Below are 19,669 nucleotides of genomic sequence, written 5' to 3'. Positions count from 1 at the left end.
ATCCATTCCATGCTGAGATAATGAACCGTTAGACTCATATAAGGAGTCATATTGACACTTGACCACATATCGGTTGTGGCAGAAAAGTAATCGACATTCATAAGCTCGCTTTTGATCGATGTCTTTACCCTGCTGTACATTTTCGGCACAGCAGTTTCTGAAAAATATGTTTTGCCTGGCAACTCGTACTGCTTATCAAATTTTTCAAGCATTGACTTGAATGCAGGTTTCTCCACCGTGTTGAATGTGAAAGTGAAAAGTGAAAGTGAAGTGACATTCAGCCAAGTATGGTGACCCATACTCAGAATTTGTGCTCTGCATTTAACCCATCCGAAATGCACACACACAGAGCAGTGAACACACACACACACACTGTGAGCACACACCCGGAGCAGTGGGCAGCCATTTATGCTGCGGCGCCCGGGGAGCAGTTGGGGGTTCAGTGCCTTGCTCAAGGGCACCTAAGTCGTGGTATTGAAGGTGGAGAGAGAACTGTACATGCACTCCCCCCACCCACAATTCCTGCCGGCCCGGGACTCGAACTCACAACCTTTCGATTGGGAGTCCGACTCTTTAACCATTAGGCCACGACTTCCCCAGTCTTCGACTTCCCCATGGAACCATCTCCATGGAACCATCTCCTGAACTAGATACTGCGTTACAGCGGTTGTAAGGCATTTATGCCTGTTACCTTCACGGCTGTATTTTACAGATTTCGCAAAGGCTTCAGCTACTCCTAACTGTCGGCCGGTACCGGTCTCAGCTGTTCTCTTTGATGTTGCTCCACGACCTGATGCTTGAGGGCGCAGCTGCGCTTCAATAGCTGGATGACAGTTAGCGAGATGACACCTCAAATTAGATGTATTGCCGCGTGTCACAGGAACCTTTTTGCCGCAAATTTTGCATATCGGCTCATCTAAATTGGCTGGCTCGCCCTTTTCATTGGGTTGAAAGCCGAAATGTTCCCAAACTGGCGACGTGACATTGGGTTTTGGGACGAGAGCGCCTGCCATCGTTTCAGCCGGCCTATTCAAAACAAACGAAGCACCATAAAGCTAACGGCTCGCGAGAAAATGACAGACTCATAACCATATTGTATCATTAATTTATTTAACATTGAATGCACAGTGACAAATTGTAAAAAACAAGAAGGCCTCAGCCTCATTAAAAAAAAATGAACACTGCGGTTGCCGCGGTTTCTGCGTTTGCTATCTTTCATCTGCGGTTTGCTTGTCAATAGCGCGGTATTACAATATTGCGGTTATCGCGTCAGCCCTACTTACAGTAAATAGTATTCAAGGTACATGTTTAATTTTTTGTCATGACTTGTATTGCATATACAGTGTAATAAACCTAAAATTAACGTGTCTGTTAAAGGTTGAATAAAAATATTCTGAAATTATGATTTAATTTTGTATGATTTACATTTATTATCAAAAACCGTGATAACCAAATGAACACATAAACAATTTATTCATCTTTTAAATTGTGGTGAGATTTAAATTGAACAATTCATTTTATTGCTTTTATTTTGGCGAACAACGTGCTGCACCACAGGAATTTATCCAAATTGTCTGTGTGTATTTGCAGAAGTCATAGGGACTTAGATAGTGTTTTATTAGAAATTGTATGTGGTTTTTATTTATGTAGTTTCAATAATCAGATCAAGGTCACAATCTCTTAGGGCCTCGTTTCCACCTGTTCCACCTTAGCTGCAGTCTGGAATTGGAGTCTGGTCAGAGGAGAACTGACCCCCAACTGAGCCTGGTTTCTCCCAAAGTTTTTTCTCCATTCTGTCACCGATGGAGTTTTGGTTCCTTGCCGCTGTCGCCTCTGGCTTGATTAGTTGGGGACGCTCAATATCCAGCGATATCGTGTCACGCTGTCTAGTCTCTGTTTCCCTGGGTGTCCACTAGTGGGCTCACTTCCCCTTAGGCACTTCACCGTAGGCACTAGAATTCCTCTAGTCTGGTCCTGTCTTCACAGTAATTGCACTCCTGTTAATTGCACCAGGTGCAGTCACTTGATTGTCATTAGCCTCCTTATAAATACCATTCTTTCCCTGTTGTTTGTATGGAGTCCTTACCCTTCGTGTCATCAGCCTTCTCGTCATCCGAGATTCCCCTTCGTCTTCCGAGATTCACCCTGACCTCTCGTCTTCCGAGTTCCTTTCCTGTTCCCTCCTTGGTTTATTTGTTTTGTTTATTTTTGGACTGTCTGTTTTGGCTTTGACCTCTGCTTGTTTGACCACGAATTGGATTACCCTGTATTAATAAATACCAGCGATTGGATCTCTACTCTCTCCTGTGTCTCTCTGGTGTGCGAATCGTCACAGAAGGACTCCATCCCACAGAGATCCAGCGGTATGTCTATTCCAATTTCCTCCCCAGCCACCAAGCGGGAGAGGAATGGCTTTGAGGGTACTCGCCTGGTCGTGTTCCGTGGGACCAGGGGAGGTCGCTCAGGAGTGAGTGGTCGAGAGGAGGTCCGACATCACTGTCCCATATGGCCCACCGGAGACCCTGAGTTCGGTTGGGAACCACCGTCTCACCAGTGTGGACGGAGAGGGGAAAGGAGGCGCAAGTCTGCCGAGTCAGCGCCACTGCACAAGATGGCCGCCAGTCCAGTGCCGCTGCACAAGATGGCCGCCACCCCAGCGCCGCTGCGCAGAATGACCGCCGACCCAGCACCATTGCACAGAATGGCCGCCAACCCAGCACCACGAGACAAGATGGAAGCCAACCCAACACCACAGCACAAGATGGCCGCCAGTTCAGCGCCACGAGGCAAGATGGAAGCCAGCCCAGCTCCACAGCACAAGATGGCCATCAGCCAAGCGCCACGAGGCAAGATGGACGCCAGCACAGCGCCACAGCACAAAGTGGTCACCAGCCCAGCGCCACGGTGCAAGATGGCCGCCAGCTCAGCGCCAACGCCCAAGATGGCCGCTGAGATGTTTTTGGATTATTTCTCCATGCTGTCAAAGATCCTAGAGATTCCCAAGACTGTTCACGTCACGTCTGCTGAGCCAGCACCACAGTACAACATGGCCTCCAACCCAGCACCACTGCACAAGATGGCCGCCAGCCCAGAGCCACTGCAGAGGATGGCAGCTACTGTGGGCTTTCCTGAGTTGAGTCAGGTTTCCGTTGACCCTCCAGAGTTGAGTCAGGTTCCCGTTGACCCTCCAGAGTTGAGTCAGGTTCCCGTTGACCCTCCAGAGTTAAGTCAGGTTCCCGTTGACCCTCCAGAGTTGAGTCGGGTTCCCGTTGACCCTCCAGAGTTGAGTCGGGTTCCCGTTGACCCTCCAGAGTTGAGTCGGGTTCCCGTTGACCTTCCAGAGTTGAGTCGGGTTCCGGTTGACCCTCCAGAGTCGAGTCAGGTTCCAGTGGACCAGCCAGAGTCGAGTCAGGTTCCTGTTGACCATCCAGAGTCGAGTCAGGTTCCTGTTGACCATCCAGAGTCGAGTCACGTTCCAGTTGATCCTCCAGAATCAAGTCAGATTCCTGTTGACCTTCCAGAGTCGAATCAGGTGCTCGTGGACCCTCCAGAGTCGAGTCAGGTGCTCATGGACCCTCCAGAGTCAGGGTTAGTCACCGTTGACCTTTCAGAGTCAGGGTTAATCACCGTCGCCCTTCCAGAGTCAGGGTTAATCACCGTCGACCTTCCAGAGTCAGGGTTAGTCACCGTTGACCTTCCAGAGTAAGGGTTAGTCACCGTTGACCTTCCAGAGTCAGGGCTAGTTCCTGTTGACCTTCCAGAGTCGAGTCAGATACCCGTTGAATTTCCAGAGTTGAGTCAGGTTTCGGTTGACCCTCCAGAGTCGAGTCAGGTGCTCGTGGACCCTCCAGAGTCGAGTCAAGTGCTCATGGACCCTCCAGAGTCAAGGATAGTCACCGTTGACCTTCCAGAGTCAGGGTTAATCACGGTCGACCTTCCAGAGTAAGGGTTAGTCACCGTGGACCTTCCAGAGTCAGGGCTAGTTCCTGTTGACCTTCCAGAGTCGAGTCAGGTGTCCGTTGAATTTCCAGAGTTGAGTCAGATTCCGGTTGACCCTCCTAAGTCGAGTCAGGTGCTCGTGGACCCTCCAGAGTCGAGTCAGGTGCTCGTGGACCCTCCAGAGTCAGGGTTAGTCACCGTCGACCTTCCAGAGTCAGGGTTAGTCACCATCGACTTTCCAGAGTCAGGGTCAGTCACTTTTGACCTTTCAGAGTCTGTGTTAGTTCCTGTTGACCTTCCAGAGTCGAGTCAGGTGCTTGTGGACCCTCCAGAGTCGAGTCAGGTGCTCAGGAACCCTCCAGAGTCAGGGTTAGTCACCGTTGACCTGCCAGAGTCAGGGTTAGTCACCTTTGACCTTGCAGAAACAGGGCTAGTCACCGTGGACCTGTCAGGGTTAGTCACCTTTGACCTTCCAGAAACAGGGCTAGTCACCGTGAACCTTCCAGAGTCAGGGCTAATCACCGTTGACCTTCCAGAGTTAAGCCAAGTCACTGGTGATCTTCAAGGACAGAGTCAAGTCACTGGTGATCTTCAAGGACAGAGTCAAGTCACTGGTGATCTTCAAGGACAGACTCAAATCACTGGTGATCTTCAAGGACCAAGTCAAGTCACTGGTGATCTTTAAGGACAGAGTCAAGTGACTGGTGATCTTCAAGGACAGAGTCAAGTCACCGGAGTTCTTCATGGGAGAATTCAAGTCACCAATAGTCTTCATGAGCAGAGTCAAGTCAGCACTGATATTCTGGAATCCAGTATAAACACCATGGGATTACCAGAGTTTCGTCACTTCTCTGTGGAACTACCCAAGCCTCTCCACGGCTCTGATGAACTACCAGAGTCTCTCCTCGCCTCTGCGGAACTTCCAGAGACTCATCAAGTCTCAGTCGAACTCTCTGAGCATCTGACTGTTCCTGTTGTGGCCACGGAGGCTACCCCTAACATGTTCTTGTTCTATGTTTCAGACTTGCCCAACCAGACTCGTCCTCCTGCTGGTCCGCCGCACAGTTGTGGTGGTCTTCTGCTCCGCCCTGGAGACTTTCTGCCTCAACCACAAGGATGTGGTGGTCCTCTGCTCCGCCCTGGGGGGCTTCCGCCCTGACCACACGGTTGTGGTGGTCCTCTGCTCCGCCGTGGGGGGCTTCCGCCCTGACCACACGGTTGTGGTGGTCTTCTGTTCCGCCCTGGGAGGCGTCCGTCCCGACCACACGGACGTGGTGGTCTTCTGCTCCGCCCTGGGGGGCGTCCGTCCCGACCACATGGGGGTGGTGGTCTTCTGCTCCGCCCTGGGGGGTTTCCGCCCTGACCACACGGTTGTGGTGGTCTTCTGTTCCGCCCTGGGGGGCATCCGTCCCGACCACACGGAGGTGGTGGTCTTCTGTTCCGCCCTGGGGGGCATCCGTCCCGACCACACGGAGGTGGTGGTCTTCTGCTCCGCCCTGGGGGGCTTCTGCTGTGACCACACGGTTGTGGTGGTCTTCTGCTCCGCCCTGGGGGGCTTCCGCCCTGACCATACGGTTGTGGTGGTCTTCTGCTCCGTCCTGGTGGGCGTCACGTGTTTTTTCTGTCTGTGTTCCTCCTATGGACCTGGCCCTCCATCCCTCCCCCTGATCCTCCGCCGGTCCACCTCCCTCCTGGGTTTCTAGTCTGTGTCTGTCGTTCCGTTTCCCTCTAAGGACCTGGCCCTCCGTCCCTCCCCCTGATCCTCCGCCGGTCCACCACCCTCCTGGACTCCTTGTTTTGTGTTGCACTACTCTTGTATGCCCTGGGGGGCTTCTGCTGTGACCACACGGTTGTGGTGGTCTTCTGCTCCGGCCTGGGGGGCTTCCGCCCTGACCATACGGTTGTGGTGGTCTTCTGCTCCGTCCTGGTGGGCGTCACGTGTTTTTTCTGTCTGTGTTCCTCCTATGGACCTGGCCCTCCATCCCTCCCCCTGATCCTCCGCCGGTCCACCTCCCTCCTGGGTTTCTAGTCTGTGTCTGTCGTTCCGTTTCTCTCTAAGGACCTGGCCCTCCGTCCCTCCCCCTGATCCTCCGCCGGTCCAACACCCTCCTGGACTCCTTGTTTTGTGTTGCACTTCTCTTGTCTCTGTTTCCCCATTCTACCTGGTCCTCTTGTTTCTGTTTTACCATTTTATCTGGCCCTCCGTCCCTCCCCCTAGTCCTCCGCCGCTCCACCTCCCTCCTGGTCTCTTTGTCTGTTTGGTTTTCCCTTGGGTTCGGGTGGAGCATCTGGCAGCTGCTCCGTGGAGGAGGGGGTAATGTCACGCTGTCTAGTCTCTGTTTCCCTGGGTGTCCACTAGTGGGCTCACTTCCCCTTAGGCACTTTACCGTAGGAACTAGAATTCCTCTTGTCTGGTCCTGTCTTCACAGTAATTGCACTCCTGTTAATTGCACCAGGTGCAGTCACTTGATTGTCATTAGCCTCCTTATAAATACCTGTTTTTCCCTTTTGTTTGTATGGAGTCCTTACCCTTCGTGTCATCAGCCTTCTCGTCATCCGAGATTCCCCTTCGTCTTCTCGTCTTCCGAGATTCACCCTGACCTCTCGTCTTCCGAGTTCCTTTCCTGTTCCCTCCTTGGTTTATTTGTTTTGTTTATTTTTGGACTGTCTGTTTTGGCTTTGACCTCTGCTTGTTTGACCACGAATTGGATTACCCTGTATTAATAAATACCAGCGATTGGATCTCTACTCTCTCCTGTGTCTCTCTGGTGTGCGAATCGTCACATATCGTCAACTTGATTGCACAGATACTATTTAAACTGATCTGAGCTGGATGATGACATCACTGAATTCAATGATAAACTGCCTTTTTGCATTATTGACACACTATTTTCCTATTTAAAGCTGTTCAGTTGCTTTGTTACAATCTGTATTGTTAAAAGCACTAAATAAATAAAGGTGACTTGACTCGACTTGTTTAGTGCTAGAAAATTGGAATGCATCTTAATTGTGTTTTTTTTTTTTTTAATAAATTTATTGCATCAGCGTATTAACACCAAAGCACCATATGTGTATTTTGTTGTCTGTGCAGTGGTGTGCAGATGTGTGGCTGTATCAGATGCCCTGTGAGTGAGAACCCTCAAACAATTGAATAGACTACACTTTTGAGACTTATTGGCCTTCTTTTAATTATTTCCTCATTCCTTATCCAATAAGGAACGCTTAATGTTTTTCTAAAAAAAAAAACACTAAGCATATTTGGTTGTCGCCACATTCACATTACCCGTTAATAGTTTTTATACATGTTCTAAATTCTTGTCGATGTTGCATTTTGAAGCATTAATGTGCTTGTGATGGAGCAGTAATGGAGCGAGAGGAAACAGACACTCATGCTTCTCACTCCTAGCTAATTGTGCAATTCAGTTTCCACTCTTCTTCTCTCACATACTCTGGTTTAAAAACATCACTCATATAGTCAGTCATGACTCATGTCAGTCCACATCCTCTCCCTGTCTTGGCTCAGTGTTGTGTGGGCTGAAGCGCTCTGTGACCGCTTTATTACCTGTGTCCATGTCCCCCGGTTTCCCTGTCTCAGTGTGATTAATTACAGATACATGGCGTCTTAAACCTTAGTACGAGATGAGTAGCACATTATGCTGTCCTCCACATTTCAGTGCCATTTTCTTTTTTTTCTTTTTTTTGGCAAGCATCTGAAGGTTGCTTAATATTGTTATTATTGAATGGGAGAGACAAAAGGTTAAGTCAACACACTCATGGAGCAGAGGGGAGAGGGGGTGTTGAAACATGCAGCATTTTGATTCTGTACGCGGATGAATTGGCTCATCGGTCACATTAGCCAGAGCAGGTTAATATAAGGACACAGCTGTTCTGTGTAAAGCCCAAAACACACTGCATGATTTTAGCAATCTTATAAGATCACTGCATGTCACACCGTGTGACATCTTGGCTTCTACGTATGTAGACTGTATGATGTATGACACCTATTGACTCGTACACTATGACACACGTTACTACAGAAGAATAAAACCTCATTAGCATGCGCTAGTGGTAGACAAAAAGAGTAAGATAAATCACACTTTAGCAGTTGTATTTTTTATGTGTGCTGGAAAAAATGTGGATGTGGCAGTAGAGAAAGGAATAAGTAATATTTATATTTTAGCACCATGTTGTGTTTATTTCAAGTTAAGTGAAGCCACTTTTATTTATTTAGTGCTTTTAACAATACAGATTGTGACAAAGCAACTTAACAGCATTAAATAGGAGAATAGTGTGCCAATAATGCAAGGGGGGGATTGTAGTTCTCCTCTGACCAGACGAAACCAGCAGTTCAATTCCAGGCTGCAGCAAAGTCAGATTGTGCAGAAGAATCATCTGTTTCCTGTGGTCTTGTCTTAGTGGTCGTCTGAGACAAGGTCTTTACAGGGGATCTGTATCTGGGGCTCTAGTTGTCCTGGTCTCCGCTGTCTTTCAGGGCTGTAGAGGTCCTTTCTAGGTGCTGACCCACCATCTGGTCTGGATACAAACTGGATCTGGTGGCTACTGTGACCTCGGAATAAGAGAGAAACAGACTAATATTAGCGTAGATGCCATTCTTCTAATGATGTAGCAAGTACATAGGGCGTTATGGGAAGTGTTACCAGTTCCGGTTTTCCTAATTAATGCAGCCTAAAAATCCTTTAATGAATTTGAATATTAGAAATGTGTTAGTGTGTTATGTGTAAGCCTGGTTAAAGAGATGGGTCTTTAATCTAGATTTAATCTGCAAGAGTGTGTCTGCCTCCCAAACAATGTTAGGTAGGTTATTCTAAAGTTTGGGCACTAAATAGGAAAAGGATCTGCCACCTGCAGTTGATTTTGATATTCTAGGTATTATCAAATTGCCAGAGTTTTGAGAATGCAGTGGATGTGGATGACTATAATGTAATAAGAGCTCGCTCAAATATTGAGGGGCTAAACCATTCAGGGCTTTCTAAATAATAAGCAATATATCTTTTATCCAAAGCGACTTACAAAGGTACAAAGTAACCACTTTCAGTTGTTTACAAGTGCTAATTTTAAAATCTATACAATATTTGATAGGGAGCCAGTGCAGTGTTGACAGAACCGGGCTAATATGGTCATACTTCCTGGTTCTAGTAAAAACTTTAGCTGCTGCGTTTTGGACTAGCTGTAGTTTGTTTATTAAGCGTGCAGAACAACCACCCAATAAAGCATTGCAATAATCTAACCTTGAGGTCATGAACGCATTAATTAACATCTGCATTTGACATTGAGAGCATAGGTTGTAATTTAGATATTTTTTAGATGGAAAAATTCAGTTTTACAAATGCTAGAAACGTGGCTTTCTAAGGAAAGATTGCTATCAAATAGCACACCTATTTTCCCAACTGATGACAAAGAATTGACATAGCAGCCATCAAGTCTTAGACAGTGTTTAGGTTATTACATGTAGAGTTTTTAGTTCCTATAATTAACACCTCAGTTTTTTTCAGAATTTAGCAGTAACAAATTACTCCTCATCCAGGTTTTTATATTGACTGTGCATTCCATTAATTTTTCAAATTGGTATATTTCTCCGGGCCACAAAGAAATATAGAGCTGAGAATCATCAGCATAACAGTGAAAGCTAACACCATGTTTCCTGATGTTATCTCCCAAGGGTAACATGTAAAGTGTGAAAAGTAACGTCCCTAGTACTGAGCCTTGAGGTACTTCATACTGCACTTGTGATCAATATGATTCCTCTTCATTCACTGCAATGAATTGATGGCGGTCAGATAAGTATGATTTGAACCATGCAAATGCACTTCCATTAATGCCAACAAAGTATTCTAGTCTATTCAAGAGAATGTTGTGGTCAATAGTGTCGAAAACAGCAATAAGATCCAGTAGCATGGATAGAGAGATACAGTACAACCACGATCAGATGATAAGAGTTCAGATACTATGATATGGTCTAAATCCTGACTGGAAATCCTCACAGATACTATTTTTCTCTAAGAAGGAATATAATTGTGAGGATACTACCTTTTCTAGTATCTTGGACAGAAAATGAAGATTCGAGATCGGTCTGTATAGTTGTTATTTGGGGTCAAGTTGTGGTTTTTGATGAGAGGCTTAATAACAGACAGTTTGAAGGTTTTGGGGACATATTCTAATGACAATGATTAATTAATAATAGTCAGAAGAGGATCTATGACTTCTGGAAGCACCTCTTTTAGGAGCTTAGATGGAATAAGGTCTAACATACAGTACATGTTGTTGGTTTTAGATTATTTAACAAGGGATCTATAGTGCACTGTCTGATGCGATAATGTAGCTGACGGCTGCATGGTTACAATTTTATCTCTAATAGTATCGATCTTGGAAGTAAAGTAGTTCATGAAGTCATTACTGCTGTGCTGTTGATGCTTTATTTTTCATTAATTTAGCCAATGTATTGAATAAATACATAAATTGTATGAACGTGAATTTCATGTCACATTTTTATTGGTTGATGAGTAAACATGGATGGAAACAGCAAATTCACTGTGACGATCATGCTGTGTCGTAGGCTATCTTTGGTCGCAAGACTGTGACAATGGCCGTCTTTGAACCTCTCTCACTGTATGACACAGGACCACCAGTTAGGAGCCATGATCACAGAAGTGGCCACAGTTGTTTTACGATGCCAATCTTTCATCTGGGACAGCCAAAAATTGTGCAGTGTGATTACTGTTTAAGGCTTAATACAGTCTATAATGTGGCAACTAGTGTTAGATTTGTCAGCTATTTTCAATTTTAGTCTTAGTCATGTGTTAAATGTCCTAGTTAGTTTTTATCATTATTTAGTCAACCTTATCCTATTTAGTTTTAGTCAGAAAATCTAAATTATTTTAGTCTAGTTTTAGTCATTGAAAACAATAAGATTATTATTAATTAACCGTACAGCGATATTAATTTTGGCAGCCATTTTTTATTTAGTCTTAGTCAAATGTACATTTCAGTTATCATATTTAATCACCCTTGTCCTGTTTTGGTTAAGTCAAGTTTAAGCAATTGAAATGTATGAGCATTTTAGCCAGGTTTTTGTCAAATCTTAGACACAGTATAATGGTTAAACTATAATCATGATGACTTCTCCTGAAGCTTTTGATATTCTTCATATTCTGTGTGGTGGTCAGTTTACACTCATAGACCTTAATCCTTTCCAGTAAGTTTAAGTAGATTTTTATATTTTATGGGCATTTGTACCTTTAATAAAGCCATTTTTTCTAAAAGCTTCCATTATTTTTTTGAGTCAAATTCTTACATTTAATCAGTGAATTAGAATCATAAGACATCTGGCCTGTAACCAAGAAAATGAAATCAACACAGAAGATGCGTCTGAAGTGGCATTTAGATGTGTTTACACACTGTTTAATGCAAGACATGAATGCATTTAACCTGCAATTACAAATGCGTAAAAATGTTTTGATATATTACATATATTTTAAAATAAAACATAAAATTAGGTATATATTTTTGTATGTATTTGGCCGTTTACACACAAAGGCGTGCTCTCTCAGATGTGTCTCTATGTGTGTGCACTTTGGGTGTGTGATGGCTCACAGAAAGGGTCTCACAGAGAGCGTAAGTACTGAATTGAGCACTTAAATGTTTAAAATTGTAAGACTCAAAAGCACATGCAAATGATACATTACGTCATCGCGTTGCGAGCCCCTTTCACGTTTAAATATTTGGGGGAATTTCCTGCGTTAAAAGCGCAGAAACCGAGGGAATCAGTAGAATTATGCGCAATCCCTGCAATACCGTGACGAAATTTTTACAACATTGAATACTGATATTTGAAATTATTTACATAAAATATACTTTAAATGTTTAATTAAAACTGGCAGTAGGTGACATGTTACTTATAGATGTAAAACAGCATAGCGGCTGTGTTTGGAATATTTATTTATTTTTTGTCAAAAACTGGAGATGAAAGTGAAAAGTGAAAGTCATGACATTTGCCAAGTAAGGTAACCCATACTCTGAATTTTTGTTGCTCTGCATTTAACCCATCCAAGTGCACACACACAGCAGTGATTAGGGAACACACACCGTGAACACACACCCTGAGAAGTGGGCAGCTATTTGCTCCAGCGCCCGGGGAGCAATTGGGGGTTCAGTGCCTTGCTCAAGGGCACTTCAGCCATGGGTATTGAGGGTGGAAGAGAGCGCTGTTCATTCACACCCCGCACCTACAACTCCTGCCGGCACTGAGACTTAAACCTGCAACCTTAGGATAACAAGTTGACTCTCTAACCTCTGAACTGTTCACATCATGGTAATTTTTTTTTTTTTTTTTTAAATGCCACTCATTGTTTGAAATTGATTAACTATATGAAGTGGTATAAATATATAAAATTTCTGCCCCCTTGTATTGATTTGTGATCATTCTTAATACATTTTATTAGACTGAATCATGCAGTGAAAGCTTGCACTTTAAATGCCCATAGCGCACTAGTCTAGACTTCACGTAATGTATTGCGTGCATGCTGTAGGTGTTTTGAGTGGTTTTTGCAAAATACTCGATAATGTCAAATTCCACATTGTTAAAACAACAATTACAATATAAATTGCAGATGATATATATCACACACCCGTTACAACATTAATTTAACTATACTTATGGAATTTATTTCTTTTCTTTTTTTCAACAGCAAGCCTATGTGTCCTGCAGCCACCAGATGGCGCTGCCCAGTCCCAACACCAACAGCAGCAGCTCGAGTAGTGCGGGGGGCGGGGAACAGCTGAGCAAAACCAACCTGTACATTCGTGGGCTACATCCGGGGACCACTGACCAAGACCTGGTCAAGCTCTGCCAACCGTAAGTCTCACTGTTCTGTGTAAGCTATGAGAGGTTAGCTAACTATGGTGGGCTTGCATGTGAATGATGATCATCAGGGATAATATTCCTTAAAAGTAGCGATGGGAGAAAAAGAGCTTGTTGAAACTTGACTTAAATGAAACAATTTCTTCGACTGATTCATGGTCAAGGCATCAGACACTTGTGACAACTGCTTGTCAGAATGGTGTAAATGCTCAGCCCAAACATGCGTAAAGATGCTTTTTACAAACAAATTGAGGTTTCTTTTTATTTGAAAGGCAACAAATCTACAAATCATATACTGTTATAATGAAATGTGTGTATACTATGTGTTATTTTATTAATTTATAGGGATTGTTTTGTGTGTTTTATTGAGGACTTGACTAATGAGGCCAATACGAGCTATACCATAAACCATAAATGGTGCATAGGTTCACTGAGATTACCCCATATTTGCGAACCATTTTTTAAATGTTTTGAAGTTAACCCTATTAATGCTTTGGTAAATTGGTGATGAATTCCTATTAATTTGTACATTTTGAGCTGTACCAAAAACTTACCACAGTGTGGATTTCAGATTTCACATAGGAGACTGTTATGTGAGAGGTTTCCACCTAACCTCGATCAGGTGGAGAGCTGGTGGTTAGAGCGGAATTAGGAAGGGGAAGATGAAGTTAAAAATCCCCAAAGGTAACGAGCAAATACATAGGTATCGCTCCGATTCGGACGAGGACGCTGCTTCGTCTGGATCACATCCTTTAGGTTCTGCTTACCTCCTCGTGACCCACGATTCCTCTTACCCCTGCCTACAGGTGGGGGAGGAGCGCACTAGATCGAGATAAGCCAGGACACCTATGTTGTTCTGGCTCAGACCTGGACCTTCATGGAACAAAGGATCTGAAAGCAGCAGAGCGCACCTTCGTCTCCCTGAACTTCTCGATCACCATCTCAACGGAAATAACGAAAAGTTCAGAAGGCGAAATCTGAGCATCGAGAAGAAAGCCTTTTCTTTCTTCCCGATGTCTGCCAGGTTCATCCACAGATGTCTCTCCGCTGCCACCATGGCCTCCATAGTCCTGCCCATGGTGGAGGCGGCCTGCTTGGTAGCATGGAGAGAGATCCGCGGTGTGGCGCAGCTCGGCTACCTGATCAGGAGAAAGGCCCTCGCCTCTATCCAGCTCTCTTAACAGATCAGTCTGATATGCTTGAAGCACCACCATCGTGTGTAATAAAGCCACAGCCTGAGCTGCTGCTGCGTATGCCTTGCCATTTAAGTGAGATGTTTTTCTTGAAGGGGCCTAGATGGCAAGAAGGGAGATTAAGAGAGGATGTCTCCCCCACAGAAAGAAAGCTCTTTCTACAGGGGGCATCCTCTCATACCCGCTTTCGCGCATTGCCTCAATGTCGGCACAACTCTAATGCTGAAATCGATGGATGCAAGAAGAAAATGGCCTCTTTCGTTTCTTTTCGATCTCTGTATGGAGATCAGGCAGAAATGGAAGGCTCACCTGAGCTGGAGGCAGGTCCTGAACCACAGGAAGCAGATGGCTGTCTTTTTTCCTTGGAAAGAGAGATGAACGAGAGCAGAGCTTTTTCATTGAAAAAACACTCACAATACTCGCAGATTGCCTCCTCAAAGACATCGCGTGCGTGCTCTTCACCCAAACAAATGACGCAAAGATCGTGTGTGTCATCAGGTGTCAAATAACGCCGACACGGATGCACACATTGTCTAAATGCTTGCTAGTAGTCGCCATGATATACAGAGTAGGGCTGTAGCTATCGAATATTTTAGTAATCGAGTATTCTACCAAACATTCCATCGATTAATCGAGTAATCGGATAAAATGTGTTTTTGCTTAATTAAAGTGCAATATTAATTATTCAAGAGAAAATAAAACTCCTGGGTCTCTTAAAATGAACAACTAAGTTTACTTTTTTAAATGCATAGAATGCAATGCATACATCAAAAATAAACATTTAATTATGACCCATTGTTTCTCTGTCTGTACTTGTACTGTGAACAATGACAATAAAGTTGACAGATGAATTAAGTGCATTTAAGTGCCATTCAGTTGGGGTTTTAAATAAAGCATTTTCTGAGATGCACATTAAACATTAAACACATAAAACATTAATTTAATTTATCTTTTAATTATTGAAAATTAACTTAACTTTTTGGTAAACAAAGGGGATTTACTATTAAAAATAAAACATGGAAGAAATGTTGTGTGATTAAACCTTAAAATATATATTTTTTAATTTATTTAAAAAATTTTTTTTGTAGTAGGCTATGTACATTCTGCTGAAAAATAGTCTTTAACCGGACTTTTATTTTGACGGGTTGACGTACCTTTACAGTTCTGTGTATGTGATGTGACGCTAGTTTTACTCAAATCAAACGGTCAAATGCTCATGAAGTGACTGTCAGAGCAGTTCTGGAGATGTTGTTCATCCTCATTTAGTGAGACAGCAAACGCTGACATCACCGGAGCGTCACTCGTGCTTGAGTGTGTTAATAAAGGAAGTCGCGCTTCTGCTCCATTCATTAACAGAGACACGCAGAACATGCAGGATTCATATTTAAATAGACTTTCCGGCTTAATATTTACATATATTAGTCCATATCGCGATTTGATGTAAGTGCAATGACCTATTTTTGATTAATTCATTCAAAATTTGGCAAATTCCCTGCCATTCCGCGTTTAACTGTAAATTCTCTTTTTATGACTGGATTCCGCGATTCCCTCCGCGTTTTCTGCATCGCAGAAATCATAGGGCCCTAGTTGTGGTATGCCAGCTCTATCTTGCAATGGACACAAGCCACGACGTTCTCTTTACGTTTGCCCGCCCTCGAATCAAAACACTGCTGAGGATTTCGGACGCAGCGCTTGTGTCTCCTTCCGCTTTGTGGGTGACTTAAACGCGTTGTCAAATTAAAAAAAAATCATTGCGAAAGAACCTGACGTGAGATTTAAAATAAATTAAAAGAGGCTGAAACGATTCCTTGAGTAACTCAAGTAACTCGATAACAAAAGATTATCGAGGCAAATTCCTCTGCCTCGATAATCTTTTGTTATCGAGTTACTCGAGGAATCGTTTCAGCCCTAATACAGAGAAAGATAGCTCTTACCGGTTCTTTCAGATGCACGCTTCAAACAGAACAGTAAGTGAAGACGAAGAAGAGAATGACGTGTTCTCCCGGTGCCTGTTTATAGTCGCGCCGGTAGTGACGTCAGAGACTGTCTGTGGCCAACTCGTTGGTGTTTTTTCAATTTATTCTTCAGACACAGGTAACGACGAGGTGTTCCCCATAGCGACCCCTAGAGGAAGCAGTTCGAAGTTTCTTTAAGAGGGAACACACCTGCTTTGGTATCACCTCTTTCTGTCAGGTCTGAATTAAATTCAATTGGGTCTGAAATGATCTAAGCGAAGAAGTTTTTAGTCATCTCTCAGCTTTTAAATACAAAATGTAACATGCCTAGTGTAATGAATGGTGCTGGAATCTATCTTTTGATATGATATTTTAAACAATATCTATAATGGCATCAGAAGTTTCCAGCTATCACTTTATCTAATAAAAGGAAGATAGAAATGCTTTGACTGATTAAACATAAAGACAATAAACACACAATTGTGGCAATATATATATATATTTTTAGCTGTTCTCTTCAAGGCATCTTGGGTATTTTCTATTAAAAAAAAATGTTTTTACTATGCATAAAAGACTTCATCAAAAAGGCTAATCAACATAATACGTGTAACATATAGCATAATATAAAATAATATATTTTTGGCTTCATTCTGTGATAAGAAGTAACATCAGATCAAAGAAAAAGAGCACTGAAACCGTTTTAGATATTTCAACATCGATCGAAAATCATAATTTCTGACAACACTAATGTCGAGTGTAATGTTGTAGTAACTGTATTTTTGAAATCAATAAAAAGATGGTCCTCTCACTGCTATGAAGGAACTCCAGCATTTTCCACTTTTAGGACTACTTTTATTAAGATGCATTTGTATGTGACACTTTTTTTAAGAAAGAGCCTTTTAGTTGGATGCTTCATCCATAAACGCAAACACAGAAGTCCTGCCCATTAGCTTTCTTGGTAATGTGTTTAAAAATCTCAGATCTTCCTTTGAGGATGTTTTGTTGCACAAACTACAGTGTGCTTTGAGGTTTGAACTCAAGCCATTTGTGGTTTAAAAGAGGAAACATGAGGGTAGATTCGGGAGACATGAATTGAATAGGAGTGCCAGAAAGGAAATGGTTTGTTTTTTCTTGTTCTGAAGTTGCCCTGTGATGAAGCCAAGTGCTTTATTTTAAAATATTACATCAAGCAACTTTACACAGCCTTTCAGCTAATTCCATATATACACACACAACACTAAAAGGGTCAGCTATTATTATTATTATTAATTTAATTACTTTATTTATATATTTATTTAAATTTATATTCACAGTAAATTGGTGAGGTTTTATGTAGTACATCTATGTGAACCTTTGCATGTTAAACCTGACTGTGTGCTTCGATTACAAGTCTATACTCTATCACTGTTAAGTTAATTGTGTCTCATTGTAAGAATTACAGAAACCTCAGACACTTTGATCTTCTGAGACATACTAAGGACACACAGTGCATTAACATACAGACATCTGTTCCCACATCTCACTGAGAGAAAATGCAGGAAACGCCTCTCTCACATATGCAACAGTTCCTTCTCATTCCATTCCTTCCCTTCACAAAGCTCACTAAGAATGGTCAATAGTACAACCCGAATTCCGGAAAAGTTGGGACGTTTTTTAAATTTTAATAAAATGAAAACTAAAAGACTTTCAAATCACATGAGCCAATATTTTATTCACAATAGAACATAGATAACATAGCAAATGTTTAAACTGAGAAAGTTTACAATTTTATGCACAAAATGAGCTCATTTCAATTTTGATTTCTGCTACAGGTCTCAAAATAGTTGGGACGGGGCATGTTTACCATGGTGTAGCATCTCCTTTTCTTTTCAAAACAGTTTGAAGACGTCTGGGCATTGAGGCTATGAGTTGCTGGAGTTTTGCTGTTGGAATTTGGTCCCATTCTTGCCTTATATAGATTTCCAGCTGCTGAAGAGTTCGTGGTCGTCTTTGACGTATTTTTCGTTTAATGATGCGCCAAATGTTCTCTATAGGTGAAAGATCTGGACTGCAGGCAGGCCAGGTTAGCACCCGGACTCTTCTACGAAGAAGCCATACTGTTGTTATAGCTGCAGTATGTGGTTTTGCATTGTCCTGCTGAAATAAACAAGGCCTTCCCTGAAATAGACGTTGTTTGGAGGGAAGCATATGTTGCTCTAAAACCTTTATATACCTTTCAGCATTCACAGAGCCTTCCAAAACATGCAAGCTGCCCATACCGTATGCACTTATGCACCCCCATACCATCAGAGATGCTGGCTTTTGAACTGAACGCTGATAACATGCTGGAAGGTCTCCCTCCTCTTTAGCCCGGAGGACACGGCGTCCGTGATTTCCAACAAGAATGTCAAATTTGGACTCGTCTGACCATAAAACACTATTCCACTTTGAAATAGTCCATTTTAAATGAGCCTTGGCCCACAGGACACAACGGCGCTTCTGGACCATGTTCACATATGGCTTCCTTTTTGCATGATAGAGCTTTAGTTGGCATCTGCTGATGGCACGGCGGATTGTGTTTACCGACAGTGGTTTCTGAAAGTATTCCTGGGCCCATTTAGTAATGTCATTGACACAATCATGCCGATGAGTGATGCAGTGTCGTCTGAGAGCCCGAAGACCACGGGCATCCAATAAAGGTCTCCGGCCTTGTCCCTTACGCACAGAGATTTCTCCAGTTTCTCTGAATCTTTTGATGATGTTATGCACTGTAGATGATGAGATTTGCAAAGCCTTTGCAATTTGACGTTGAGGAACATTGTTTTTAAAGTTTTCCACAATTTTTTTATGCAGTCTTTCACAGATTGGAGAGCCTCTGCCCATCTTTACTTCTGAGAGACTCTGCTTCTCTAAGACAAAGCTTTTATAGCTAATCATGTTACAGACCTGATATCAATTAACTTAATTAATCACTAGATGTTCTCCCAGCTGAATCTTTTCAAAACTGCTTGCTTTTTTAGCCATTTGTTGCCCCCGTGCCAACTTTTTTGAGACCTGTAGCAAGCATTAAATTTTAAATGAGCTAATTAAGTGGATAAAAGTGTAAAATTTCTCAATTTAAACATTTGCTACGTTATCTATGTTCTATTGTGAATAAAATATTGGCTCATGTGATTTGAAAGTCTTTTAGTTTTCATTTTATTAAAATTTAAAAAACGTCCCAACTTTTCCGGAATTCGGGTTGTAGAATATATACAGTCATGTTTGGTGTCATTTGAATTGTCTCAGTGCAACTTAATTACCTTCTGTTCCCTTTGAGGTGAGTTAATGCAAATTCCAATTGTTAGTTCCTGTCTTCATCTCGGGAGATGTTTGTCTTGTGCCGCGTTTCCACCGCAGGAACTTTACCCAGGAACTAGGGACTTTGGCCTGGTACTTGGTGTGTTTCCACCGCAGGAACCAGGCCCTAAATAAAATGCCCCTCAGAAAGTCCCTGCTGGCGAGGTGGTACTTTTTCAAAGTTCCGGAACTTTCGGGGGCAGGACTTGGCCGCTAAACATCCTGATTGGTTGAGTTCACGCAGCATTGGTTGAGTTCAACCACCATTTATTCGGATCAACATTTTCAAAATATTACTGTTATTGTGTCATGAAATGTAATTTTAAAAGTATTTCAGGCGAGAATGTAGATGTTTAAAACTCAAATCTGTGGTTTATTTATGAAGA

The 19,669-nt window shown here is 42.9% G+C and overlaps 1 protein-coding gene across 2 annotated transcripts in view; it reads left to right on the top strand.

Annotated features, from left to right (window-relative positions):
* Positions 1 to 19,669, top strand: part of LOC132126486 (RNA-binding motif, single-stranded-interacting protein 2-like) — a 58,612-nt gene that overhangs the window by 14,319 nt on the left and 24,624 nt on the right. For both annotated transcript variants that reach the window (XM_059537743.1, XM_059537744.1), the window contains exon 2: positions 12,645 to 12,811. In XM_059537743.1, coding sequence (XP_059393726.1) covers positions 12,645 to 12,811 — 167 coding nt within the window. The remainder of the gene's footprint in view (positions 1 to 12,644; positions 12,812 to 19,669) is intronic.

This window comes from Carassius carassius, chromosome 44 (assembly GCF_963082965.1).
Source record: "Carassius carassius chromosome 44, fCarCar2.1, whole genome shotgun sequence".
Classification (NCBI taxonomy): domain Eukaryota; kingdom Metazoa; phylum Chordata; class Actinopteri; order Cypriniformes; family Cyprinidae; genus Carassius; species Carassius carassius.
Note: the sequence above shows the minus strand (reverse complement) of the source record. Positions and strands in the feature narration are given on the sequence as shown.